Here is a 27,218-nt window from a genome sequence, read left to right on the forward strand (position 1 = left end):
CGCCCCCCCCCCCCCCCCCCGCCGCCGTTCCTCATGCATATTCATGAGCCGGGCGCCATGGCCGAGGCGGGGGACGGCGGCGGTTGGCTGGGACCGGTGGGGACGGGTTTACCCCCCCCCCCCTTTTTTTCCCCTTTTTTCCCCCCCTCTCCCCTCCCCGCCGTTCACGGCTGCATCCCCCCCCCCCTCTCCCCGCAGCTCCCCGGGCTGTGCCCCCCGCCGCGCCGCCGGGACCCCTTCGTGTGCCGCCGGGGGAAGGGGCTTCACCCCCGCCCCGTCGGCCCCCCCTCGGCAGGCCGCGGCGATGAGGAGGAGGAGGAGGAGGAGGAGGAGGAGGAGGAAGAAGAAGAAGAGAGAGGTGGGTCCCTGCGGCTCCGTGCGCGGCCACCGGGGTCCTGGGGGGCTTCCCGGGGAGCAGGCGGGGGAAACTGAGGCAGGCAGCGGGGCCGAGGGCTCTGTGATGAGCCACACTCGTTAATTACTAATTATTTAGCAGCGCCTGCGGTCCCCGGGGGGAGGGGGTGGCCGGCAGCCCCCGCAGCAAGCGGGGAGCACGAAGGGGAGAGAGCTCTCCCAGAAAAACTTTTTTTTTTTAAATTTATTTTATTTTTTTGGATTGATTTTTTTTTTTTTTTTTTAATTAACTCCCCGTCTCTCGCAGTGGGCTTGGCGGAAGCCTCCCTGCTGAACAAGCTGATCCGCACGTCCCTGGTGGAGCCCAGCCAGCCCGTGGAGATCCTGCAGCGGGACCCCAGCTCCCCGCTGTTCTCCGCCAAAACCTTCGAGGAGCTGCCCCTGTGAGTCACCGGCAGCCCCCGGCCCGGCCCGGCGCGAGAGCCACCGGCGCCCGACCCTCGCCGATGCTCTTTTCGCAGGAAAAAAGAGCTCTTGCAGGGGATTTACATCATGGGCTTCAACAGACCCTCCAAAATCCAGGGGACGGCTCTGCCCATCATGCTGGCGTACCCGTGAGTAGCAGCGCCAGGCGGGCGAGCCCCCCCTGGCTCCCCCCCAGCCCTCGCGGGCCACTGAGCCGCTTTTGCCTTGCAGGCCCCAAAATCTGATTGCCCAGAGCCAGTCAGGGACAGGGAAAACGGCAGCTTTTGTCTTGGCGATGCTGAGCAGAGTTAATGGCACTGAGAAATACCCACAGGTAACTGCAGGGAAGGGAGAAATGCAGGAGGGGTTTGCCCAAGTGCTCCCGGTGCTGCCTGCGGGCAGAGCTGGGTTTTGTCCCCGATTTTCACCCGCTGGAGGGGGACGATTGAGCCCCAGGTGCCATTGCAGCAGCAGGTAGGACCGAAGCCCGCTGAAGGGAGGTGCTTTAACACGCTAGCAGCAGATTAAGCCAGGCTTTAGACACCCTGGAATTTCAATTTTGCAAAGCAACTGCAGAGACAGCTGCTTTTTTTGGTGGCTTAAACACCCCTGCGAGCCCCAAGTCACCTCTGCACGTGCAGAATCAGCTTCGTGACCCGATTACCACAATTTGAAATCTCGGGGGTGATTTAAGCCGTTGCTTTGAAGCTGGGTGCAGAAATGAACCACGGGGGTATTTTTTTTTTTTTCTCCTCAAAAATACCTACAGCAACTTCTTTCTGCCTGCATCCCCGGGGCCGTGCCATGCTCCCAGCTCCCCAGCCTCCCCACGGGACCGACTGCCCTCCTGAGGGAGTTTAGCAGCGGGGGATTTTCCTCTGCTCTTCTTCAAAACACCCCGTTGCCTGCCCGGCGTTATCCCGTCCCAGCAGCTCCCTCAGCTTTTACTCGAGGCGTTTCTCACCTGACAGCTCTCTTATCTCTCCCCCTCCCCAAGTGCCTCTGCCTGGCTCCCACCTTTGAGCTGGCCCTGCAGATCGGACGCGTGATCGAGACGATCGGGAAGTTTTGCACTGACGTCCAGGTTACGTATGCTGTCCGGGGGAGCAGAGGTGAGTCCAGGCCTGCCACGCAGAGCCGTGACGGGAGTACAGGGATCCTCCCCGCGAGCCTCGAGCTCCCAGGAGCCTCACAGACGTCTGTGAAGGCCAATAAAACAGCGTCTCTCGAGCGGAGCAGTCTTTTTTTTTTTTTTTTCCCACAACCGCCGGCTGCTTCCAGGCTCCCTCGTGCCCACGTGGGGCCGGTTCCCACCCCTCGAGGCTGTCGGGAAGCATCAGCCCTGCTGGAGATTCTAATCTCAAGCTCCATTTCTCGATGACACCCCCCCACCCCCCCCACCAAAGGCTAGAAACGGAGATAAGCGAGGGCAAAAATACTAACGCTCGAGCCACCGAAATGCGTCGGATTCGGAGGCGCTGGGATGCGAAGCCCCCCTCTCACAGTTCTGCAGGGTGGCATGCTGCAGGAGCAGATCGTCATCGGGACTCCGGGGACGACGCTGGACTGGTGCTTCAAGCGCAGAGTCATAGACGTGAAGAAGATCAGCATGTTCGTGCTGGATGAAGCCGACATCATGATCGACACTCAGGGCCTCTCCTATCAAAGCATGCGCATCCAGAGGTGAGTGTTCCTGACGGCTGCTCTCCCGTTTCCCTGGTTTTTTTTCCCTTCTCCGCTCGACTTTGAGGGAATCAGTCCCCAAACGAGCTGAATCAGCAGCAAAAAAGAGCGCCCCTGCGATGTCGAAGGGCTTGCTGCTGAGAGAATTGGCTTTAGCCAACTTTCCTGCTTAGGCCAGGGATCTGTCTTGCTGTAAATCTGCGTCTGTGATCCACACAGGAAGACTTTTATCTCACTCACATTTCCTTTGAGCCGTTAAAGCGCTTGGGTTGGGGTCCCTTTCTGTTGAAGGCACCACAAAATCAGCTTAAATTGTTTTTTGTTGGTTGGGGTTTTTTTTGTTTTTTTTTTTTTTAATTCCAATGAGTACGTCTGGGCACCACGCTGCTCTCCTGGGCTGACAAGTCCTTTTCCTCCCCTCCAGGGCTTTACCCAAGGGCTGCCAGATGCTGCTGTTCTCCGCCACCTTCCGGGAGAACGTGCGGGCGTTCGCTGTGCAAATGATCTCCAACCCCATCGTGATAAAGCTGCGCGAGGACGAGCTCACCCTGAGCAACATCGGGCAGTACTTCTTCGTGTGCAGGAGCAGGGAGGAGAAGTACAGAGCCCTCTGCAACATCTACGGCAGCATCACCATCGGCCAGGCTATGATCTTCTGCCAGGTAAAGCACCTCAGCCTGCCCGGGGTGGGGGGATCATTTTTGCTTTATTTCGAGGTGTTACCCCTCAAAAGGAGCAGGGGATTTGGGAGGGGGGGGGTGTTAAATATCAGCGAAGGGTCGGCCGGGAGCGAAAGCAGAGCTCTGTTAAAACCTGAGCCCACCTCTCCCGGCACGGCCAGACTCGGAGGAGCGCGCACTGGCTGGCGGTGGAGATGAGCCAGGACGGGCACCAGGTAGCCATCCTGACGGCGGAGCTGACGGTGGCCCAGCGGGCTGACGTCATCCAGCGCTTCCGCGACGGGAAGGAGAAGGTCCTCATCGCCACCAACGTCTGTGCCAGAGGTACCCTGGAAAAAAAAAAAAAAAAAAAACCAAAAAAAACCAACCCCAACCCGGCTCCCCGAGGGCGTGAAACGCGCTGCCTCGCCGCCGGTTCTTCCCCAATACCTTCCTGCGACCCCCTTTCCCTCCTGCTTTTTTTTTTTATTATTTTATTTATTTTTTTTTTCAGGGATCGACGTGCAGCAGGTCACCATCGTGGTGAACTTCAGCCTGCCCACCGCGTGGAAGAGCAAGCCGGATTTCGAGACCTACCTCCACCGCATCGGGCGAACGGGGCGCTTCGGGAAGAAGGGCATCGCCTTCAGCATGGTGGAGAGCCAGAGCGTGGGGCTCGTGCGGATGATCGAGGAGCATTTCCGTGAGTATCTGCACGGATCCGCCTCCCCAGGAGGAGGTTTTGGGACCGGTGATCCCCCCGCCCGTTCGTTTCCCATCTGCAAATGTTGGGCTGCTCTTCTCCCCAGGGCTCATCCCATTGCCGCGGGCGACAGATGCAGTTTTCCTTTCAGCCCCTCACCCTTTTTGGATTGGTTTTTTGTTTTTGTTTTTTTTTTTTTTTTTTCCCCTAGCAGCCAGATTTTCAGTCCTAGGAGGTTGTGCATGACTTGTGAGCTACCCCAAGTGCCTCCGAACCTCTATTTCCCACCCCCCCCTCCTCCTTCAGGCATTTTATCTGCCTTTACCCTGCAAATCCCTCTCCCGGCGGAGCTGGTGCCCCCGGCTTAGCTCAGCCCCGGCTGGGGGAGAGAAGCCAGCACCTGAAATCACGCAGGTCTTTCCTGATTCCAAATGGATTGTCACTCCTAAACGTCGAGAGGATTTTCCAAGATGGCATTTCAAATCCCACTGCCTGTTTTCCCTGTGATTTTTAGGGAAATTAAAGTTACTGAAACCTTTTCGGCGTGCAGAAAACCGCCTCCCTTCCTCAGCTTTGTCCTCAGAACTGCTGAACTCTCGTCAGCTTGTACATTTAAACTCTGCCTGCGGCAGAGACCTGACAGAGAAGACACGAGCAAGATAGACTGGCAAAGATTTTTATTTTTTTTTGAGCAGCAGAAGCGTTGGACAGGTACGCTGAGCAGCTTGAATAACCACGCAGCGGAGGAGTCCGACCACAAATCAGCCGAAGGAGCCCGGTGTGGTGTTTCCATGGGATGAAAAATCTGAGCGGCTGAGCTCCCAGCGACCTGATTTTTCCTTTTGAACGCCGTGATGTTGCGATTCAAGGGGCCGGGATCACAAACCTGCCCCGTCCCGCGTCGCTTAGTTTCTTTTTCTATTGCTCGAAGGCCACGGACTGGAAATACCCCACCGAGCGCTCGGGGGAGCTTCCGAGCCCACGCATCTGCGCGCAGGCGCTACTAAACCCTGGCTCGTGGGGTGCCTGGGTTTGGTTTTCACCCTGCTCGTGGAAGCCCTGACCATTTTCTGTCCTTTCCCTCAGAGACCAAGATCAAGCAGCTGGACCCCGACGACATGGACGAGCTCGAGAAGCTTGAAAACTGAGCGAGCAGTGGGGATTTGCTCTCCCGGATCAGAGTTTTAGTTCAAAACAGAAGGAAAAGTTACAGGAGAAGAATCTCCCCGTTCTCTTATCACTTCCTCAAGCTGTTCAGTTTTGTTACGACGTTTTAGAAGGCGAGGGGGGAACCCTCCGACCCGGTTTTATTCCCGGTTTATTTCTCTGAGGTTTTTATAGCCATGACTTCGCGGGGCTTGAGGAGTCCCCCGAGGGGCTTAACGCTCTGCAAAAATGGGTCTAGGTGTGCTGGGAGGGGCCAGAAAACAAGTAAACTCCGGTAACCGGCCCAAAAACTCCACTTCTCGTCTCCAGGCAGCAGGGGCGGGTGGCATTTCTGCCAGAAAAATCTCAGAGAAAACTTTTCAATAAAAAAAAAAAAAAACATCAGGAGAAAGGAGCAAGTTATTAAAAAAAAAAAAAAAACCAACAAAAAAACCCCAAACACAATCCCCCCAGTCTCGCTAGATGGCAGCAGGAATCCGCCGCTGCCATCCCCAATCCCTGCAGGAGCCCATCGAGCTTTTGGGGTGCTGGGGGGGCGGTTGGGGGGGTGGGACCCAGCCCGGGGGGGTGGTGTTTGTTCCCCGAGGGTTTATCCCGGCACTAGCACCAAGCTAATTTCTAACAAAATGGGTTTATTTATAATTCTGAGGGCATTGTAGGCTCACGTGCCCTATTAACAGCGTTATTTTGGGTAATGAGCAATTCTCATTAACGCATCGTCGGGGGGGTGGGGGGTGGGGGGGGTGTTTGAGGTGGGGGGGACCACAGCCCCCGGGCCTCATGCCGCACTGACACCAGCAGCCCTGGGACAGAAACTTGGTTTTATTTCCCCTCCCCTTGCTTGTCAGCACCCTGAGCCCTTTTGTGGCCTCAGCGGAGCTCCCGCATCCCCGCGGTGGGGTGTGAACGTCCTGCGTGTGTGTCCCCCCCCCCAAAACAAAAAAAAAATCAAAGATTTAGGGGTGGTTTTGTACAAATACCTTATTTCGAGGGGAATTTCAGCTGTCAGGCTGTGTCCTGCCCCCTCCTGAGCTCGCCTGGCTCTGGCCAAATCCCTCCCTCGGTGGCTGGGCTGCCATACAGTGAGGTCCCGTGTTCCCCCCCTGTCACCTGCACCCCAAAATCCTCCACGGGGGTGCTGCAGGCCCCCCCCCCTCCCCAGCCCCCTTGGCATTGCATTACAGTGTCGCCACCCCCCCCCCCCCATGAATGTTTGATGGGCTGAGAGCGGGAGATGAAATATCAAACCTGGCTTCCCCCGGCGCCCAAACCCCGTGTTTTCGATAGAAGTGTGGGGGGGTGGCAGCTTATTTTCCCCTCCTTTAGGCAAAATAAAATCATGGGGGGGGAGGCGTGGGGTGGGGGGGGTAACGCTCAGGAGTAAATTTTTCCCGCACGGGGAAGGGGGGGGGCGATGCTGCCACTGCTGCACCGAGCGCGTCCATCCTCAGCCCTGAGATTGCAGGGGCCGCTGCAGCCAGCGGCGTTGGGTTCCCCCAGCCCCCCCCCCCCCCGCCCAGGCACGGGCAGGTTTATCAATAATTAAGGGTTAATCAGGGCTGGGCCTAATTACCGGAGGGGTAACCGGAGAGGAGGTCAGAGGGGAGAGCACAGCCCTGCTTCAGCCCCTTGCTGGACATGGCGCCATGGAGCGCGCACCGCTGCCGCCTTGGAGGGGGCTCTGGATCCTCTGCCTGCTGCCGGCGCTGGCGGGGGGTGAGCCAGCACCCCCCTTTACCCCCCCCCCCCCTTAAAATTTCCAACCCCCCCCCCCCGGGGGTGTGGAGGGGCAGCCCAGCAGAGACCTAGCCCAACTCGCCCCACCTTGGGCAGGTCAGCTGCTGGCGGGCGGCGAGGCGGCCTACGAGGAGCGGACGGTGGCCGGGGTGCGGGGCCGGGCGGTGGAGCTGAGCTGCGGGGGTTCCTCGCCGCCGGCCGTGGTCTTCTGGAGCTTCGTGGCGACGGCGGCGGGGGGCTCGGGGCCGCCGCGGGCCGTGGCCGTGGGCTCGGGGCAGGAGGTGGCCGTGGCCCCCGGCGCGGGGACCTTGGGCCGGGTGGCCCTGCGCAACGGGACGCTGGAGCTGCGGGAGCTGCGGGCGGCCGCCCAGGGCCGCTTCCTCTGCCAGGGGCTCTTCCCCGAGCGTGGGCGGCTCCGCGTGGGCTACGCCGCCGTCCTCCTGCGGGTCCTGGGTAAGTTGCCGGCCGGTGACCTGACCCCCCCCCCCCACCCCGCCGGGGACCCTCCTGCTAGCCCTGGAGCGGCCGGCGTCGCGGTGCAGCCCCTGGCCTGCTAGCCAACGGAGGCTTCCGCTGGCCGGTGGAGCACGCTACCGGCGGCTGAAGGAGCTCGCTAGCCAAGGAAGGGCCATGCTAGAGAGGGTAGAGCCCCACTGGCCAGCAAAAGGCTCCACTAGCCAACAGAGAGTCCCACTAGCCAACGTAGCGCCCCGCTAGCCAGGGTAGTGCCCCACTAGCCAACATAGTGCCCCAATAGCCAAGGTAGTGACCCACTAGCCAGGGTAGTGCCCCAATAGCCAACATAGTGTCCCACTAGCCAAGGAAGGGCCCCACTAGCCAGGCTAGTGCCCCACTAGCCAACATAGTGCCCCACTAGCCAGGTTAGTGCCCCACTAGCCAACACAGTGCCCCACTAGCCAAGGAAGGGCCATGCTAGAGAGGGTAGAGCCCCACTGGCCAACAAAGGGCTCCACTAGCCAACAGAGAGTCCCACTAGCCAACGTAGCGCCCCGCTAGCCAGGGTAGTGCCCCACTAGCCAACGTAGCGCCCCACCAGCCAAGGTAGTGACCCACTAGCCAACATAGTGCCCCACTAGCCAAGGAAGGGCCCCACTAGCCAGGCTAGTGCCCCACTAGCCAACATAGCGCCCCACTAGCCAGGTTAGTGCCCCACTAGCCAACACAGTGCCCCACTAGCCAACACAGTGCCCCACTAGCCAAGGAAGGGCCATGCTAGAGAGGGTAGAGCCCCACTGGCCAACAAAGGGCTCCACTAGCCAACAGAGAGTCCCACTAGCCAACGTAGCGCCCCGCTAGCCAGGGTAGTGCCCCACTAGCCAACGTAGCGCCCCACTAGCCAAGGTAGTGACCCACTAGCCAACATAGTGCCCCACTAGCCAAGGTAGTGCCCCACTAGCCAACACAGTGCCCCACTAGCCAGGCTAGTGCCCCACTAGACAACATAGTGCCCCACTAGCCAGGTTAGTGCCCCACTAGCCAACACAGTGCCCCACTAGCCAAGGAAGGGCCCCACTAGCCAGGCTAGTGCCCCACTAGCCAACATAGTGCCCCACTAGCCAGGTTAGTGCCCCACTAGCCAACACAGTGCCCCACTAGCCAAGGAAGGGCCATGCTAGAGAGGGTAGAGCCCCACTGGCCAACAAAGGGCTCCACTAGCCAACAGAGAGTCCCACTAGCCAACGTAGCGCCCCGCTAGCCAGGGTAGTGCCCCACTAGCCAACGTAGCACCCCACTAGCCAGGGTAGTGCCCCACTAGCCAACATAGTGCCCCACTAGCCAAGGAAGGGCCCCGCTAGCCAACATAGTGCCCCGCTAGCCAACATAGCGCCCCACTAGCCAAGGCAGTGTCCCACTAGCCAACATAGTGCCCCACTAGCTAACATAGTGCCCCGCTAGCCAAGGTAGTGCCCCACTAGCCAACATAGCGCCCCACTAGCCAGGGTAGTGCCCCACTAGCCAGGGTAGTGCCCCACTAGCCAAGGAAGGGCCCCGCTAGACAGGGTAGAGCCCCACTGGCCAGCAAAGGGCTCCACTAGCCAACAGAGAGTCCCACTAGCCAACGTAGCACCCCGCTAGCCAGGGTAGTGCCCCACTAGCCAACATACTGCCCCACTAGCCAAGGAAGGGCCCTGCTAGCCAACATAGTGCCCCGCTAGCCAAGGTAGTGACCCACTAGCCAACATAGTGCCCCACTAGCCAGGGTAGTGCCCCACTAGCCAACACAGTGCCCCACTAGCCAAGGAAGGGCCCCGCTAAACAGGGTAGAGCCCCACTGGCCAGCAAAGGGCTCCACTAGCCAACAGAGAGTCCCACTAGCCAACATAGTGCCCCACTAGCCAAGGAAGGGCCCCACTAGAGAGGGTAGAGCCCCACTGGCCAGCAAAGGGCTCCACTAGCCAACAGAGAGTCCCACTGGCCAACATAGTGCCCCGCTAGCCAGGGTAGTGCCCCATTAGCCAACATAGTGCCCCACTAGCCAAGGAAGGGCCCCGCTAGCCAAGGTAGTGCCCCACTAGCCAATGTAGCGCCCCACTAGCCAAGGTAGTGACCCGCTAGCCAACATAGTGCCCCACTAGCCAGGGTAGTGCCCCACTAGCCAACATAGTGCCCCACTAGCCAAGGAAGGGCCCTGCTAGAGAGGGTAGAGCCCCACTGGCCAGCAAAGGGCTCCACTAGCCAACAGAGAGTCCCACTAGCCAACATAGTGCCCCACTAGACAAGGTAGTGCCCCACTAGCCAACATAGTGCCCTATTAGCCAAGGAAGGGCCCTGCTAGAGAGGGTAGAGCCCCACTGGCCAGCAAAGGGCTCCACTAGCCAACAGAGAGTCCCACTAGCCAACATAGTGCCCCACTAGACAAGGTAGCGCCCCACTAGCCAACGTAGCGCCCCACTAGCCAACGTAGCGCCCCACTAGCCAACATAGTGCCCCACTAGCCAGGGTAGTGCCCCACTAGCCAACATAGTGCCCCACTAGCCAAGGAAGGGCCCCGCTAGACAGGGTAGAGCCCCACTGGCCAGCAAAGGGCTCCACTAGCCAACAGAGAGTCCCACTAGCCAATATAGTGCCCCACTAGCCAAGGTAGTGACCCACTAGCCAACATAGTGCCCCACTAGCCAACACAGTGCCCCACTAGCCAAGGAAGGGCCCCGCTAGACAGGGTAGAGCCCCACTGGCCAGCGAAGGGCTCCACTAGCCAACAGAGAGTCCCACTAGCCAACATAGTGCCCCGCTAGCCAAGGTAGTGCCCCACTAGCCAAGGTAGTGACCCACTACACATCATAATGCCCCACTAGTCAACGAAGGGCCCTGCTAGCCAATATAGTGCCCCACTAGCCAACATAGTGGCCCACTAGCCAGTGTAGCACCCCACTAGTCAGCAAAACAACCTGCTTGCCAACATGGCACCCCACTAGCCAATGTAGTGCTGTGACAGCTGGCATAGCACCCCATAAGCCAATGCAGCACCCCCCCTAGTCAACATAGCACCCTACTAGCCAAAGTAGCTCACCACTAGCCAACATAGCACTTGTCAGCCAACGAGACATCCTGTTCGCCAAAGTAGAGCCCCACTAGCCACCATAGCACCTCACTAGCCAAATCAGCACACCACCAGCCAATGAACACCACCAGCCAGTGCAGCACTCCCCACTAGCCAAGGTAGCACCCCACTAGCCAACATAGCTCCTCACTAGCCAACTCCCATCTCCTTGCGCTGGCCAACCCAGCATCCCACCAGCCCGTAACCGGTCACACTAGCCCATACGTGGCCAGCCCAGCCAGTCCGCGTGCCCACAGCCAGGACAGTCACCAGCCTGTAGATCTTCTCGCTAGCCAAAAAAATCATCGGGGCTGCAAAGATCATCCCTGGGTGGGACAGGAGGCGGGGGGGTGCTCCTGGCAGGACTCGGGGGGGGGGTGGGGCTAGCAGTTTTGGGGGGGGGCCACTCACGGCTCGGTGCCCCCAGTGCCCGTCTCCAAGCCCTTCGTGCGGGCGCCGGGGGCGGCGGCGGCGGAGGGGACGGCGGTGGCCCTGACGTGCACCGTGCGGGAGGGGACGGAGCCGCGGAGCTTCTTCTGGCAGCACCGGCAGGCGCGGGGGGGGTCCCGCGGCGTCCCCCGGGGGGCTGGGGGGGGCCGGGGCCGAGCTGCGCCTGGCGCCCGCCAACCGCAGCCACGCCGGCTGGTACGCCTGCACGGCGCGCAACGAGGTCAACAACCGCACCAGCGAGCCCGTCTACCTGGACATCGTCTGTGAGTGCCGCGGGGGACACCACGGGGTGACGGGGGGCGGGGGGTCGGGGGGTGGGGGTGTCACCTCGGGGCCACCGAGCGGGTTTGCCACCACCACGGGCGGCCTGTCGCTGTGATGCTCTCCGTGGCTGGCGCGGCACGGCCGTGGCCACCGGGCAGCGGAACCACCGCGGTCGCCGTGGTCTATCTGTGGCCACCAAGCACCCTGCCACCACGGTCCCATGGCCACCAAGCCCCTGCCACCACGGTCCCATGGCCACCAAGCCCCTGCCACCACGGTCCCATGGCCACCAATCACCCTGCCACCACGGTCCCCTGGCCACCAAGCACCCTGCCACCACGGTCCCATGGCCACCAAGCCCCTGCCACCACGGTCCCATGGCCACCACGCACTGTGCCACCACGGTCCCATGGCCACCAATCACCCTGCCACCACGGTCCCATGGCCACCACGCACCGTGCCACCACGGTCCCATGGCCACCAAGCACCCTGCCACCACGGTCCCATGGCCACCACGCACCCTGCCACCACGGTCCCATGGCCACCAAGCACCGTGCCACCACGGTGCCTCCACGGCCACCACACACTGTGCCACCACGGTCCCCTGGCCACCAAGCACCCTGCCACCACGGTCCCATGGCCACCACGCACCGTGCCACCACGGTCCCATGGCCACCACGCACCGTGCCACCACGGTGCCTCCACGGCCACCACACACTGTGCCACCACGGTCCCCTGGCCACCAAGCACCCTGCCACCACGGTCCCATGGCCACCACACACCCTGCCACCACGGTCCCATGGCCACCAAGCACCGTGCCACCACGGTCCCCTGGCCACCAAGCACCCTGCCACCACGGTCCCCTGGCCACCAAGCACCGTGCCACCACGGTCCCATGGCCACCACGCACCCTGCCACCACGGTCCCATGGCCACCACACACCCTGCCACCACGGTCCCATGGCCACCAAGCACCGTGCCACCATGGTCCCCTGGCCACCAATCACCCTGCCACCACGGTCCCATGGCCACCAAGCACCGTGCCACCACGGTCCCATGGCCACCAAGCACCGTGCCACCATGGTCCCCTGGCCACCAATCACCCTGCCACCACGGTCCCATGGCCACCACGCACTGTGCCACCACAATCCCATGGCCACCAAGCACCATGCCACCACGGTGCCTCCCTGGCCACCAAGCACCATGGCCACCAGTCCATGGCACCACGGTGCCTCCGTGGCCACCAAGCACCCTGGGGTGCTCACAACCCCCCTCCCGCTCCCCCTTTCTAAGGAGGCTCCACAACCCGCATTCCCACCCGTGGCAGCACGCCCTGGGGGAGGGCTGCGTCCCCTCCGCGGTGACATCCCGGCCCCTAAGGGTCCCCGTGTCACCGCAGACGGCCCCGACGAGCCGGCCATCAGCGTGGAGCCCTTCTCCCCCGAAGAAGGGGGCTTCTCGGCGGGCGAAAAGGAGGACGTGGTGCTGAGCTGCCTGGCCCCTTCCAACCCCCCCAGCCGCTACGTCTGGCTCCACAACGGCTCCCAGGTCCACACCGGGCAGACCTACGTCCTGGCCGCCATCGCCCGCGCCCAGGCAGGCACCTACACCTGCCTGGCCGAGAACACCCACCTCCAAACCCGCACCCAGGCCACCATCATCCTCACCGTCTACTGTGAGTAACCTCAGGGGGGTGGCAGGGGGTGGCACGCCCCCCCCCTGCCAGGGCAAGCTGAACCGATGCGGCTCCTCGGTGAGAATGTGGGTGCAAGGGGCAATTTGTTTTTTGTTTTGTTTTGTTTTTGGTTTTTTTTTGGAGGGGGGAGCGGGGAGCCCCCCCATCCTACCCCAGTACTGATGGTCTCCTGCAGATCCCCCAGTTGGGAGCCCCAGCTGCTCTGCCCTGGCCACCAGTGACCTGCGGGACGTGGCCCTGCAGTGCCACTGGCCGGGGGGCTTCCCCCCAGCACGGCTGCGCTGGGTGGGCCCCCAGGAGGAGGAGGAGGAGGAGGAGGAGGAGGAGGGGGTGACGGGGACCAGTTTTTCCATGGCCACCAGCATCCAGCCAGGGGCGGCCACCAGGAACGGCAGCTCCTTCTCCTGCCTGGCCTCCCACCCCGCACTGCCGCGGGGGGCTGTGTGTGGGACCACCCTGTGTGAGTGCGGATGGGGCGGGGACCCCCCCCCCTCCCCAAACCTCCCTTCCTGACCCCCTCCCCAAACCTCCCTTCCTGACCCCCCCCCCCCAAACCTCCCTTCCTGACCCCCCCCCCCAAACCTCCCTTCCTGACCCCCCCCCCCAAACCTCCCTTCCTGACCCCCCCCCCAAACCTCCCTTCCTGACACCCCCCTCCCCAAACCTCCCTTCCTGACCCCCTCCCCAAACCTCCCTTCCTGACCCCCCCCCACCTTGGCGCAGCAGAGCCCTGGTGAACCCCAGGCCATGCGATGGGCACCTCAAGGTGCTGGGATCTCCAAAACTGGGACCACCACGGCACAGCCAGAGCGCAAAGCCCCCCCTCCATACCTTGAGGGGGGGTTCTCCTTTTTTTGGGGGGGGGGAGGCTGCTTCAAGCCCAGCATCACCGTATCCCACTCTGACACCTCCCCATCCCGCAGGGGTCCCGGCCGGCAGCCCCTCCTGCGCGGCGGTGGCCACCAAAGGGGACGAGTACGTGATGCTGCGATGCCGGTGGGAGGGGGGGACGCCGCCGGTCACCCTGCGCTGGCGGGACGGTGGGGGCCGGGCCTTGGGGGACCCCCTGCCCTCGGCCACCGTCCTGGTGCTGAGCGCCAACGCCACTTTGGGGGGCCGGGATTTCATCTGCGCCGCCACCCACCCGCTGCGGGCCGCCGGCGCCGAGTGCCGCCTGCGGCTGGGTAAGCCACCCCTTCCCCCCCCCTTCTCGTTGTGCCGCAGCGGGGTGACACATCCCCCCCCCCCCCTCACCCCGGCCTCCGCGTCCCCTCCCCGCGCAGAGGTCCCCGAGCTGGAGGTGGAGAGAAGCGAGGTGGCGGTGCTGGAAGGCGGCGAGGCGCGGTTGGCGTGCCGGCGGCGGGGCCGTGGCGCCCAGCTGGGTGCCACCGTGGTTTGGTACGACCCCGAGGAGCGGGAGGTGACGCCGGGGTTGGCCAAGTACCGGGTGGAGAGGGGAGAAGAGTGGGTGAACCTCACCATCCGCGACGCCGCGTGGCCGGGGGATGGCGGGATCTACCGCTGCGCTGCCGGCAACGCCGTGGGCACCGCCAGCCTCGCCGTCCGCCTCCGCGTGGACCGTGAGTCCTGGGAAAGGGGGGGAGTGTCCCTAAAAGAGGTGAGAAAGAAGGGAGGGGTCACCCCTCTTCCTGTCTTGCCGCAGGGTACCCGGCCCCGCCCAACGTCACCATCAGCAAGCTGCGGTACACGCGGGCGCGCACCGAGGTGCGGCTGGAGTGGCGGACGCACGGCACCGGCAACCTCACCGGCTTCGTGGTGCAACGGCGCCAAGCCAAGAAACCCTCCCGGCGGGCGCCCGGCCCCTGGGAAACGGCCGCCGGCGACATCGAGCCCCACTCGCGTGACCGGCGCCTGGGGGGGCTGGACCCGGCCGTGGTCTACGCTTTCCGCGTCCTGGCCGTCAACCACCGGACGGCCGGGCACCCCTCCGAGGTGCAGACGCCAGGTGACGTGGGCGGGGGGGGGACGCTGCTCCCCGGGGGCCAGAGCAGGGTTGGAGTGGAGGAGGGCGACATTTGCATCCCGGTGGAGCTGAGATCAGTAGGTTTCAGAGTGAACAGGCACAAGCTCCCGCTTCCCTCGGTGTTTTTGGGCCGGGCCAGGCTTTAGCTGGGGACGCCTGGTGCCAGCCGTGCTCCCTCCTCACCCTCTGCGCCGCTCGCACATGGGGGCCTCGTTACCCTAATTACCCCCCGGGTGGGGGGGGTGGGGGGTGGCAGCCAGGCTGACAGCACCCGCTCTCTTCCAGCCGAGCCTCCCTTTGAGGCCTACCCAGCGGTGACGGGGGCAGCGGTGGTGGGGATGCTGGTGGCCACCGTGGCATCGCTGCTGGCCATGCGCTGCGTCGCCCGCCACCGGGACACCCTCCCACGTGAGTGCTGGTGGGGGGGGGGGGGCAGGTGGAGAGGGGCACAGCAGCACCCCTCCCACCCACGCCTCACGCCTGTCTGTCTGTCCATCCCCAGGGCTGCATGACCTGCTCTTCCGCCTGTGAGTGCCCGCATCCCGCCTCGCCCCAAGGCGCCCAGTCACCCGCACTGGTGAGATCTGCCCCCAGTCCCCCTGGCACTGGTGAGACCCCCCCCCCCCCCCCCCCATCCCTTTCAGGGCTGGTCCCGGCGCCCAGGAGCCCATCGGCACACCGGAGGATGCCGAAACAGCCACCAGCAGGGAGGACGAAGCAGCACCCGGAGACCCAACGGCAGGTAACAGCACCCGGGGAGCAAGCCCAGGGCTGAGCCCCCCCACCCCAGCATCACCCAGGGCTCTCCCCCCCCCCCCCCCCCCCCTCACAGAGCCTCACTCAGCACTGCCGGACACCACTGATGACCCACCGGTCACCGTCACCGCGCCAGCACCACCATGACCACAACAGCTTTTCCTCTTTCTTTCCCTCTCCCCGCTTTGTTTCACGCCCCGGGGACAGCAGCGCCCGCCTGCGCCGCGTCCCCCTTCTCCCCCCATGCTAATAAAGCTGGGGAGGGGGGACGCGGCTACTCAAAACTCAGCGGCTGGAAAAATACCTTGTGATCTAGACCTCACACAAAAATTTGGGGCTGGTAGCAAAAGGGGTTTTGCTTCTTTATGATATTTTAAAAAGGCAGTAGGGGAGACGTATGATTTTTCCCCGGGGTGGAGCTGGCATGGGGAAGGGAAAGCTTTCCTAATGCCTCAAAAGTATGGAAGACTGGTGAAACTGTGATATAGCCCAGGTGATAAGAAAGCAGGAAGGCTTTGCAGAAAAACCTCATGCCAGGTTTTACCCCTGGCTCTAAAAAGCAGCACAAGCCCAGCCTGGGGGTAAGTTGGGTGACTCCCGGCACAAATGGCTCCAGCTCAGCCTCAAGCTTTCAGGTATTTCTGGAGCTAAAATAAATGTTTAGGCTGTAATATTTTCTCACCACTGGGAAAAAAGTTCCCCTTGAGTGAAAAAGGGGAAACGTAACCCCCATTCTTAAAAAAGGGAGACCCAGGGAACTACAGGCCAGTCGGTCTCATCTGTGTCCAGCAAGATCATGGAATGGATCCTCTAGGAATCTGTGCTGGAGCACACGGAAAATAAGGAGGTGGCTGGTGAGAGCCAACATGGCTTCACTAAGTGGAAATGGTGTCTGAGGAATTTGGTGCCCCTCTACGATGGGGTCACAGCGCTGGCCCGCAGGGGGAAAGTAAGTGCCATCGTCTACCTGGGCTTGTGGCAAGCACCTGCCGCTGTCCTGCACGACGTCCCCGTCTCTAAACGGGAGAGACGCGGGTCTGAGGGATGGAGCACCCTGCCGATCAGCGGCTGGACGGGCGCACGCAAGGAGCTGCCGCCAACAGTTCCGTGTCCGGGTGGAGAGCGGGGACGGGCGGCGTTCCTCAGGGGTGGGGACCGGGCCCGGAGCTGTTCCACAGCTTTGACAGTGACGGGGACAGCGGGATCGAGGCACCCTCAGCAAGCTCCCCAGCGGCACCGAGCTGGGCGGTGGGGGACACGCTGGGGGGGGCAGGGGGGGCATCCCGAGGGGCCTGGGCAGGCTGGGGAGGGGGGGCCGGGCAAACCTCCTGGGGTTCAACGAGGCCAAGGGCAAGGTCCTGCCCGGGGGTCGGGGCAATCCCAGCACAGACCCAGGCTGGGCCCTCGAGGGGTGGCTGGAGAGCAGCCCCGAGGAGAGGGACTGGGGGGGCTGGGGGGGGGGGAAAACTGCCCGTGAGGCAGCCCCGTGCGCTGGCAGCCCAGAACCCACCCGTGCCCTGGGCTGCAGCCAGAGCAGGGGGGGCAGCAGGGCCGGGGGGGGATTGTCCCCCTCTGCTCCGCTCTGGGGGAGACCCCCCTGCAGTGCTGGGGGCAGCTCGGGGGCCCCCAACAGCAGAAGGACCCGGAGCTGCTCGAGCGGGGCCAGAGGAGGCCACGGAGATGCTGGGGGGGCTGGAGCAGCTCCCCTGGGGGGCCGGGCTGAGAGAGTTGGGGGGGGTCAGCCTGGAGAAGAGAAGGCTCCGGGGGGACCCTGAGAGTGGCCTCCCAGGGCTTAAAGGGGGGACAGGGAAGGTGGGGGGGGACTCTGGGCCAGGGGGTGGGGGGTAGGACAAGAGGGAACGGTTTTAAGCTGAAAGAGGGGACATTTAGATGAAATGTAAGGAAGAAATTCTTTACAGTTAGGGTGGCGAGGTGCTGGCACAAGAGCAGCTGTGGCTGCCCCCTCCCTGGAAGGGTTCAAGGCCAGGTTGGACGGGGCTGGGAGCCCCCTGGGCTGGGGGAAGGGGGCCCTGCCCGGGGCAGGGGGGGGCACTGGGGGGGCTTTAAGTTCTCTTCCACCCCAGACCAGTATATGGAAACAAGGACGGAAGCTCTTGTGTTAGCTTGTGTTCGCTGCAGCTGTGAAGGCTGTTTTGGGACCATGCTGAGATTTATGTGGTGCAAAGACAAGCACAAATCTTTGGTGGGGTGCAGAAGGGGTCCTCATCTTCACCTCAAACTCCCCGTTTTCAGGCCAAAATGCAGGCTGTTAAAAATAGCCATTAGTCATGGGTTTTCCCCACATCAGTGAGAGGCAGTATGGAGGGAGGCAGGGTCCAAGGAAAGGGTTGAGTGCTGCCCTGCTTTCCTTGGCCCTCATCTTCTGGTGTGTGTGATGAACAAGAGCATCTCTGGCCCTTTTCTCCTGTATTTGGTTAATAACTTGTCAGGAAGTATCAAGTGATGAGAACCATCCTCACTTCAGTGCCTGTGGAGCATTAATCCCCACTCCTGTCATAAAGCAGCATCACTCTCTTCATGGAACCACTTCCAAAAATACAAACCCTGCCCCAAAACCCTGCAAAAACTACATAATTTCAAAATACATAAGGATTTTCAAAAGAATATTACAGCTTTTTAAGAAAATACAGCGTCTTTATATGACACAGCCATGATAAAGGGGAGCATGTGCAGGGTCTGATTTGAGCAAAGTCATTTAAAAATGCGGTTAAGACTCAGTGCTTGGAGAAAACAAAGCAGCCAGAGGTAAAACCCAACTACTTGCCTGCCAATCTTCATTGGAAACCAAGGAAAGCCTTGCAGCAGGTCTTGCAAAAGGAAAAATCCAGCGAGGGTAAAGGCATGCTGCGAGGAGCAGATGGAGAAGGCCGGGTTTAGGAGAGGAGGAGATAAATGAAGAGGGAGGAGCAGGGCTTTGCAGTGGCTCCGGGGTAGGTGGCAGTCGAAGCCCACGGGTTTCAGGGTGTGAGGTCCAGGCTCCCGGTTTGCAGGGAGCTTCAGAATCAGGCAGCTCTGGCTGGGAGGACGCACAACCCTAAAAACAAAGGCCAAAAAAAAAAAAAAAAAAAAAAAACCAAAAACGTAATAGATTTCTAAATAATGCACTAAAAGGAGTAAAAACCCTCCACCCCAACACTTAAACCAGCCCCCTGCTACCAAAGCAGACTGCAAGAGCTTCCTCCTCGGAACAGAAATCGCTCCCCAAAACCCCCCACCCCTCGCTGCACCTGCAGCGCCGTTGCTCCCCGAGGGGTTTGCAGCAGTCCCAGCCAGGCCAGCATCGCTTCCTCCCTTCCCAGCCCCGCGGCCAGCCTTGGCTAGAAAAATACTCCCTCCATGCAAAGGCGGCTGCACATGTGTCGCCTCGGGGCGGCTGTAATTGTAATTTATGCGCCTCATTTCTAGGGTTATGCACTCTTGATTTTTTTTGGGGGGGGGGGGGGGGGGGCGGGGTAGGGTGTGCCTTACAAGCACCAGTTTGTTTGATTTACTCTGATTAAATTTGGAAAGAAAAAAAACAAAAAAAAAAAAAACAAAAAAACAAGGAAAACCAAACCCCGCTGTTCACGTTGCAACACCTACATCATGCTGTTTCCGAGGGGCAGGCGGGTTTCTTACAGCCACATGCAGGGCCAGCGGGAGCTGTTTCAACGACTTGTTTCATTTCAGAGGGTATTCAAGCCGTCAGTATTCCCTCAAACTGAGGAGTTAAAGGTGCAGCTGAACCAGATTTTCTTTTCTGCGAGTGGGAAGGTGAGACAAGCTGGATTTTCATCCGCGCTTCTGCAAACAGAAGGGTTATCAAACACCTAAAGACAAAAACAGTCACTGAGCTGAGCTCTGCTTCTCAAGCCACGCTGTAAGGACTCCGCCGAGGTTCTTTTTCCTTATTTATTTTTGTATTTACCCACTGGGTTCTTCCAAGAGGAACCAAAAGAGGACGGGAGGCGTTCACGGGAAGGAGGGCTGGAGTAACACGACGCCGAGCTGCCAGGGAAGCGGCAGAGATCGGTCACGAGTATCAGACCCACTTTGCTAAATCCTGGTACCAGGCTCCTCAGCAGTGCTTCTTGTAATACGCCACGGAAACCACACTCCATACTTCCCATTGTTGTTCTTTATATTATTACAATTCTTTTTTATACACATAACCAGGCTAGTTTTGCGGTGGAGGGGGGAGAAGAAAAAAAAAAAAAAAAAAAAAGAATTTCCAGGCATAAATAATATAAAAAGGCAACCATTTTAAAAAACAAGATACATTCATATGACACTACTACAAAAAAATAAATAGTGACTCTCTCTGTTATAATTAACATCCCCCGTCACTCCCTTTCAGCGACTCTGCTGTGCAGTTACTGGCGTTAAGTGGGGACAACGGTCACTTCCTCAGGTTTCCTGCAGCTGGAGCTGCCGAAGGTCCCCAGAATCGTTTAAGGTGACTCCGGATGAACTCCATCCTGGTTTTTCCTTACAGTCCTTCGAAACAGGCTGCAGAATAAGGGGACTCCAGCTCAAAATGTGGTTCGATGTTTCCGAGTGCACGCAGCTGTCGCCTGCAAAGCAAGAGCAGGGTGGGTTGGTTGGTGGTTGCTGCTTTTGGTTTTTTGTTTGTTTTTTGTTTTTTGTTTTTTTTTTTTAAATTAGATCATCTCCTCTTTCAGCTCAATGGACGCACAAGCCCCAAAAATTCAGATTAACAGAAGAGGATGATGCCTTTTGAGCTCAGGCTCGTTCCCACCGTAGCAGGCACAAAACACTGGGCAGCAGCTCGGAGCAGCAGCTCTATCCCAGCACACTGCGTCGGCACCCGGATCAAAGAGGTCAACCCAACTCCCACCTACATTTCTGTGCCCGTTCCAACCTACAGGACGGCTCCAGGCTGCCACGGCTGCCTGCTCGTTAGGGGAAAACTCAATCAGGCAGCATTTCAGCAGTTTCGGGAGGCCGCAGGTACGCTGTAGGCGAAGGCAACGGCGAGCCAGCATAAATCAGTCACAGCCTCATTGCCTGCTTGGCCAGCTCCGTTTACAGGCATCAAGGAGGAAGGGCAGGACAGCCACAGGCACCGGAGCATCCCTGCTCCTATCTTCCACCATGGGAAAGGCAGGACGCTTAATCTTCCTCAAAAAGCCTTTGTGGGCTCAATTACGAGCTCCTCCGCAATGAATGAAGCACCCTGCAGCTGTCCCATGGAATATTCCCGGCTCCAAAGCTGGGTGCTGCCCTCTCCAGGATTCCTTACCGTCCGTGTAATCCCCGGGGAGCTGGTTCATGCCTTCTCGACAGCAGGGATGCTGGGCGGAGGGCGGCTCCGCTTTCTCCCTGCCGGCTTCCTCCAGCCGGGCGCTGCACTCCGGGACGGCGGAGGCCAAGCACATGGCCACCATGACGTGGTGGTTCAGAGGTTTCATCTCCAAACCGTCCTGCTGGTAAGGTGCTACGACGGGCACGACGCTGCTGCCGCCGAAAGTGCCGTTGGTTTTGGTGAAACACCTGCAGGCGGGACATAAGCCAAAGCAGGGTTACGCCGAGCCCCTCCTTTCCACCGCTTATCTCGAGAAGCTTGCAATTTTTAAGTACTTTACCGCGTGTCATTCACTGCAGCAACAGCCAAAGAGCTTGCCAAATAAGTTTTACGTACATTTTTTGATCAATCCTGACATTAAGAAAAGGATTGAGCGTTTTTTTTTAACCCCAACGGACAGCCGAAAACGTTCCAAAATATGTGCTCGGTTACATCCCCTGTCAGTTGCGACCCGACGACCTGACTTGCGAGTCCATTTCTCCATCAAGGCAGCCCTATAAAACAGGTTTTCACTGCCAAGAAAAAGAGCTCAGGTTTGAAACCCAAACAGCAAACTGAAGTACCTCGGAAAAGAAATACTAATCGTTATCGGAGTGAGTGCAAATTAGAAAAATATATGCAATATTATAAATATAACCCACCCCCTCTGTTGTGTAACTCAGATTGTGGCCCTATAATATGTGCATAAAGGCTGTGAAACTGAAGTTAAACTGCTAAATCAATTGTTACAGCCAAGCTATTTAACCTCTAAACAAAAAGGAGCTGAACCTTAAGAGACATGCATACCACTGCAGCAAGCAGGGAAAATGCCTACAGTGTTTGGAGCCCCGTGAACAACGAGGCCTCAGCGAACATTTATATAAGCAATTCCTACATAAGAAACCCCAAAAAAAAAAAAAATCACACTTCAATGTGGTTTTCTACAAAACCATAATTACCGCAAGAAGTTCACTTGTACAGCTGCCATTAACCTTGGGAAACTTCCCCCCAAAACGCGCCGCGTTCTGCCGTGCGGAACAGAGATGGATCCACAGATAAAAGAAAAGCATTGAAATAAGGATGCAATGTTCAAACCCACAGCAAGCCAGTGATACTCCAAAACGCTCCCAATGAAGGCTAAATAAGCTTCAGTTTTTTTATATGCTGATATAGATACAACTCAGCGTTTTGTTTTGTTTTTTTTTTTTTTTTTATTCCCCTGCCAAATTTAAATATATCCATCGCCTGTTCTGCTCACGGTGACGAGCCTAATGCATCTTGCTATATGTAGCTGGTTATTACTGGGATGCTACCTAAGTGCTGGCATTTTGAAATATCAAAATTGATACCTGGGATCTGGCTGTTCAGGTGCTAGCTTATCCGGTAGCACAGCGTGTTTCTTTAGAGTGATTCTGGTCCAAAACTGAACAGATCTGATTGCTGAACCGGGGGGGGGGTGGGGGGGAGAAGATGGACTTTGACATCATCCGTGACAGGTTATCAGCCATCAGAGCCTACGCTGAAAGCAGCTGAGCCCTCAGCACCGAAGTACTAAACTCAGATTTAAAACCGGGAGACATTAAGCTTGGCAATCACAGTATGGTCCAGCCCAAGTCCCAAAACCCACTTTTATTGCATTAAAAAGGTCACGGCAATGCACAAAACCATCACGCCCAGGGGACTTTGTCCTACAAACTCACTTGGAGCCTCAGTTTATATTTTCACCTGAAACCGCCATCAATACTGCCAGAACTGAAAGAGCAACAAAACATCCACAAATAAGACAAACAAACTTTCTAGAGGAAGAACCGGAGCAGGTTTCCCCTCAGGCAGATGTTTCACTTGCAAAGCCAACACGCAGGACAAGGGGGGATTCCTCCAGTCACCCCAGGAGCCTGCGAGGACAGAGCAGCACCAAGCTTCATTTTCAACCTTCGCTCTCCTATTTTGTCCTTCCGCTCCCGTAACTGCCTCCAAAATCATTATTCCAAGTACCAAAATACCACAGAAGCCACTGAAGAATCCACATGAAACACATCTGGTCTTCAAACAAATCCACTTATTAGTTTGCATTTCTTTCCACAGAGGTTTTGACTCCACTCACTTATTATTTAAGAAAAAAAAAGAAAACCTTAGAGGAATCCATTTCAAGTATTTGGGGTTTGCATGTTTATGGGGGTTTATTTTTAAAGATACAGGGGTCAGTGTAGTTCTTTGTTACTGTACAGCCTCGAATGATGTTTCAAGACAGCAGTTCAATTTTTTAAGCTTAAATAACCACATTTTGATGGAAACTAGCCACTGGTATATCCAGAACAGAGCGCGTGTGAACAGCGGTGTAAAATCCTTGCTGCAGAAAACACATTTTCTATCGATTCTTGGTGCTAAAATCCTACTAAACTCTAATTTAATTTATAAGACCACACCAGCACAATTTAGATCTAAAAAGCGGGAAGAACAGACCAGTACTGCTCTATTTGAAATAGGTATTTCAGACTTCTGATCGGAATACAGAAAATTTGCAAAGAACAACAATCTGCAAAAACGTGAATTCCTCTGCAACTATCAGGTATTCTAGCAAGTTTTAGTGCAAAAGCACCAGAGAAGGGAGGAGGAGGCGGGGGAATCAGCTCTCAATCCTAATGTAACAAGTGTAAACCACACTCGTCTTACTGGCTTTGTCCACGCTAGCAAAGCAGGTACCCACGTTTCAGCAGCTTCTACCTCTGGCAAGCCTCCACGAGCAGTGACGAGAGCATAAAGTGCTAATTTAAACAGAAGACCGAGGGTTTTCACCACTGTAATAATAAAACCTGCTCCGAGATGGCTGTTGCTGAAAACAGCCACGGTAGTCAGCTATTGAATACGCTAAACCTTTAGGATTCATTTGCACGTGGTCACAATTCAAACGGCTGCTAAATTCAACCCAAATCAGCAACAACTCCAGGCACCCAGTGGAAATGGGCTCATTTAGGAATTAGCAGCGCCAAGCTGGAACACAGGAGCAAGGCCACGTGCACCTGAAATGCTCACAAGTCAGAAACTGTCACCCTGCTAGAGGAATTTCCACTTGAACCTACCTTCCTCTTACCACGCCTGGTGTTAGAACACAAGGTGCAGGAATTCGAGGGTGGGACAAGGCACGGGTCATCTCTGCACAAAGAGGAGACCAGATGGAGGGGACAGCCCTTACCTGCGTGAGGTAGCCACAAGGATCAACAAAGATGGGGAAAAGGCTCTGGCCCCAAATTCCCACTTGCCAAAACCTACCGACTCGAGCGCACTAACCCACCAGGCCTTCCTCCTCCTCCTCCTCGCCCTGGCCATACATCCAGCCCCCTGGCCCCTGGTGTAATACTCAGGCACGTTTCTGGTCCTCCCTGTTCCCCTCTCCCATGTCCTCCTTCCATTCCCCCAGCACCAGGAGGGGAACGGAGCCGTCCCTGCTGCGCAGCTCTCCTGCCAAATGGAGGTTAATGGCCCCCTCCGGGGTAAGGCAGCTGTAAAGGACAACTTGTTTCTCTATCAAGCAGTCAAATATAGAACAGGGATGTGAAAATTCAAAGTTCAGATCCTGCTGATGACCCATCTGGGAGGAACAGTACAGTTGCGGAGGATGGAACCCATTCTCCCCGATTTCTCAAGAAAAAAAAAAAAGAGCAATTAAAAATTTAAATGTGCTTAAAATTGGAAAGCAAACTCTTAATTATGGCATAACACATACAGCATGTTCCAAATTACAGCCAGTCGTACACATCTTGATGACTGCTGTCACACAGCCGGCCTTGAAAACAGATAATTGGCTTGTAGGGAAACGGTAGCTTGCCTTCCCCCGAGACCAGCCATGACACTGATCCAGACACAGCGAGCCCAGGCTGTCTCCATCACAGTATCATGCATATATTCATGGAAGGAGGAAGAATTTAAAGCCTATTCTAAGTTCTATTTTAAAAAAGAAAGCCGTGAAAATAAAGCGAACATCTTTTCTGTCTTCAACAGCAGCTTAATTTCAACTCCGCTACTCCAGATATACACCTAAAGGCAGCCGGCAATTAGAGTGAGAGAGAAAATGCAAAGTATGATTGAAAAAATCCAGAATGTCGCAGTCAGAGCAGGCCAGCATGTCTCACTTTCAATCCTATTTTTAGTCATTAAAATAACCAGATATTTAGTCAGAAGCCTGGAAGGATATTCTTTAAAACTTTCAAAAGCGAAAAACCTGATAAAAATCCAGGCTCCCAGCTACAATGTAGAAGACGGATTTTCCTTTATTCTATACAAGAATCCTTTTTCTCATGCAAAAAAAAAATGTATCCCACACTGACGACGGCTAGCCGAACTGCTCCTGAAGGCCTGAAGAATCTCAAATCCCGTGTTTTGCAAAGAACAGCGTTGTGAAAGCAAAGCTGCAACTATAGTTCGCTGCCGTTCTTAAAGAGAATGGCAGGAAATGTAAAATACAGGAGACCAATTAAATCTTATTTGACAAACTCCATATGGAGTGATTTTGTTATCTCAAAACTGAAGAAAACACAGGAAATAAGGTTTAAAAAGAAAAATAAAAAATCCAGTGCCCAACCTGCCTCACTTCCTAGAGAGCATCAGAGGAACGTGTTGAGCAAAATGAGCTCCGGAGGTTTAGTAACTTGTTTTATTCCATCCTGCGGGCAATCACCAACTGCTCTCCAAGGCATATGCTGACACCGAGCTCCTCCGTGCCCTCAGCCAGGCCTCAAGCTCTCTGCTTTTGTTTGCCCCAGCTACAGCACAGCGCACGGAGCGAGGGCTTCCGCTCGCCCCGGCCCCGCCTTTGTGCGGGTTTTACATCACCTGTTATTGTTCCGGCAGTTTCGGCAATTGATGCACTCCGAGGGGTCAGCCTGCGGCACTGCTGTGTACACCCCACCACCCTGCAGCAGGAAAGATTAATAAAAAAAAATAGATTAAAAAAAAAAAAATATATCAACCACTACTCAAACATCCAAGAGACAGTCACTGAAGAGGCAAGTTCCGTTCAAGCTAGCACCCCAAAGCCCTTTCACTTTGTTTTCAAACTCTAAATCACCTTATCAACCTTCAGATTCGTGCCCCATAACGTGGCATGGCAACACTAAGCTATTATACAAAGTCAAGTGGAGGGTTTTTGCCAGCATGTGTGTCAGAGGAAAGTAAATAACTGCAGCTTAGACAAGTATGTGGTAATTTCCCTGGTCTGTTTTCAGCTTAATATGCTCAGGTTTAATTTAATAAACACACTGTAAATATGTTTATTTTTAACATTGATGACAGACATGAAAGCAAATTGCTGTTCATTAGCAAACTGTGCCCATTCGGGGAGACTGAGTATTAAATTTGCAGGGCTGATGTCACAACATAAACCCATCCCACTTTCCTGTAATTACACCGATTAGATCGGTTTACTTCGCTACACTGATTTTTGAAACATTTAATATTTTTACAGATGGGGTAATTCCTTAGCCAGCAATGACTCTGGGTGAGAGGGATTTTGTGTTGTTAGTTTTGGCTGAAGGGGCCATTACAAGCAAGTAAAAATGCCCAGATTAACACATACCTCATTGTTAAAGACTAGGCGGACACTGATGCGGGAGTCGCTTGAAAATGGCGCTGCGGAGCCAGGCTACCACACCATGTTTCAGGAGGGGAGCAGTTTGGGAAAGCTCACCCGGCTTTTGAGATTTCCAGTGGTAGGGAACTTCTAACAATCCCTATTTCCACAAAACCAGGTCTTCTCCTTCAGTTTTTGAGGCTGCTCAATGCAACAGGGAGCACTGAGGAAATGCCTAATTAGTCTTGATTGCCATCCTGGCCAGCTTCTCTTCCTCATTTATCCCAATCAATGAAACAATAAAGAGAGTCCTAACAAGGATGAGGACATCCTGTTCCTCTGCACTGCCTCACCCACATGCCAGTCCCAGTCCTTCTACATGGGAAGGGATTGCGTGACTCAAAAACTTTCTACAACACAGCGGAGAGAAAAGGAAAACTCAACCCAGTCAACTATCTGCAGCAGGACAGCAGCACTGTGCTTTCCACCTCGTGGGGCAGAGGAGCTCCAAGCACCAGGACCTCTGTTACCACACATGTATTTCCTTCCTTCCCCCAAAAATAAATAAAACAGGAGGGATGAAGCACCAACGCAGGTGGCCCAAGCTTTCTCTCGGGTGAGCTTGAGCACTGCAAAATCTCCCCTTCCCGAGGATCTTGTACAGTTGGAGACTTCTGGGGAGTTTCACCCACCGGGAGAATGGACAAGTCCAAAACCCACGGTTTCAGGTCTCAGTTGCTCTTGAAAGCAACTAAAAAAAGGCATTTCTTGCTACACAAGAAGACCAAAGACAGAATCAGGTGAAGAAACAACTGGTCTGGACTCAAAGCTGGAGTTAACTGAAGTGGCAACTACTGTGCAAGTGCTA

The 27,218-nt window shown here is 57.0% G+C and overlaps 3 protein-coding genes across 9 annotated transcripts in view; 2 read left to right on the plus strand and 1 right to left on the minus strand.

Annotated features, from left to right (window-relative positions):
* The first annotated feature begins 38 nt into the window (after positions 1 to 38).
* On the plus strand, positions 39 to 6,822 carry DDX25 (DEAD-box helicase 25). 2 transcript variants are annotated; one of them, XM_042800444.1, is made up of 11 exons: positions 39 to 96; positions 199 to 358; positions 662 to 797; positions 876 to 968; positions 1,051 to 1,153; positions 1,817 to 1,931; positions 2,325 to 2,502; positions 2,927 to 3,164; positions 3,344 to 3,506; positions 3,676 to 3,864; positions 4,560 to 6,822. In XM_042800444.1, the coding sequence occupies exons 1-11, from the start codon at positions 58 to 60 to the stop codon at positions 4,595 to 4,597; spliced, it is 1,452 nt and encodes a 483-aa protein (XP_042656378.1). In that variant the 5' UTR covers positions 39 to 57; the 3' UTR covers positions 4,598 to 6,822. The 2 variants fall into 2 exon arrangements, with proteins under 2 accessions (XP_042656378.1, XP_042656377.1); XM_042800443.1 differs by having other exon boundaries at positions 4,951 to 6,817.
* On the plus strand, positions 6,670 to 16,763 carry VSIG10L2 (V-set and immunoglobulin domain containing 10 like 2). The gene is given in 11 exon segments (XM_042800387.1): positions 6,670 to 6,747; positions 6,825 to 7,221; positions 10,758 to 10,897; positions 10,899 to 11,043; positions 12,443 to 12,718; positions 12,915 to 13,199; positions 13,663 to 14,319; positions 14,403 to 14,705; positions 15,009 to 15,131; positions 15,226 to 15,250; positions 15,368 to 16,763. Coding segments are annotated over 11 exon segments (2,688 nt in total). The 3' UTR covers positions 15,627 to 16,763.
* A 2,839-nt stretch (positions 16,764 to 19,602) lies between these two features.
* The window catches only part of CDON (cell adhesion associated, oncogene regulated), a 55,571-nt gene continuing 47,955 nt past the window's right edge, over positions 19,603 to 27,218 (minus strand). For all 6 annotated transcript variants that reach the window (XM_042800441.1, XM_042800440.1, XM_042800442.1 and 3 more), the window contains 3 exons: positions 25,615 to 25,694; positions 20,743 to 20,993; positions 19,603 to 20,053 (listed from right to left, as the gene is read on the minus strand). In XM_042800441.1, the coding sequence (XP_042656375.1) occupies positions 19,887 to 20,053; positions 20,743 to 20,993; positions 25,615 to 25,694 (498 nt within the window). In that variant the 3' untranslated portion in view covers positions 19,603 to 19,886. The remainder of the gene's footprint in view (positions 20,054 to 20,742; positions 20,994 to 25,614; positions 25,695 to 27,218) is intronic.

The sequence above is a fragment of the Tyto alba genome, unplaced genomic scaffold (genome assembly GCF_018691265.1).
Source record: "Tyto alba isolate M040663 unplaced genomic scaffold, T.alba_DEE_v4.0 Super-Scaffold_32, whole genome shotgun sequence".
Lineage (NCBI taxonomy): Eukaryota > Metazoa > Chordata > Aves > Strigiformes > Tytonidae > Tyto > Tyto alba.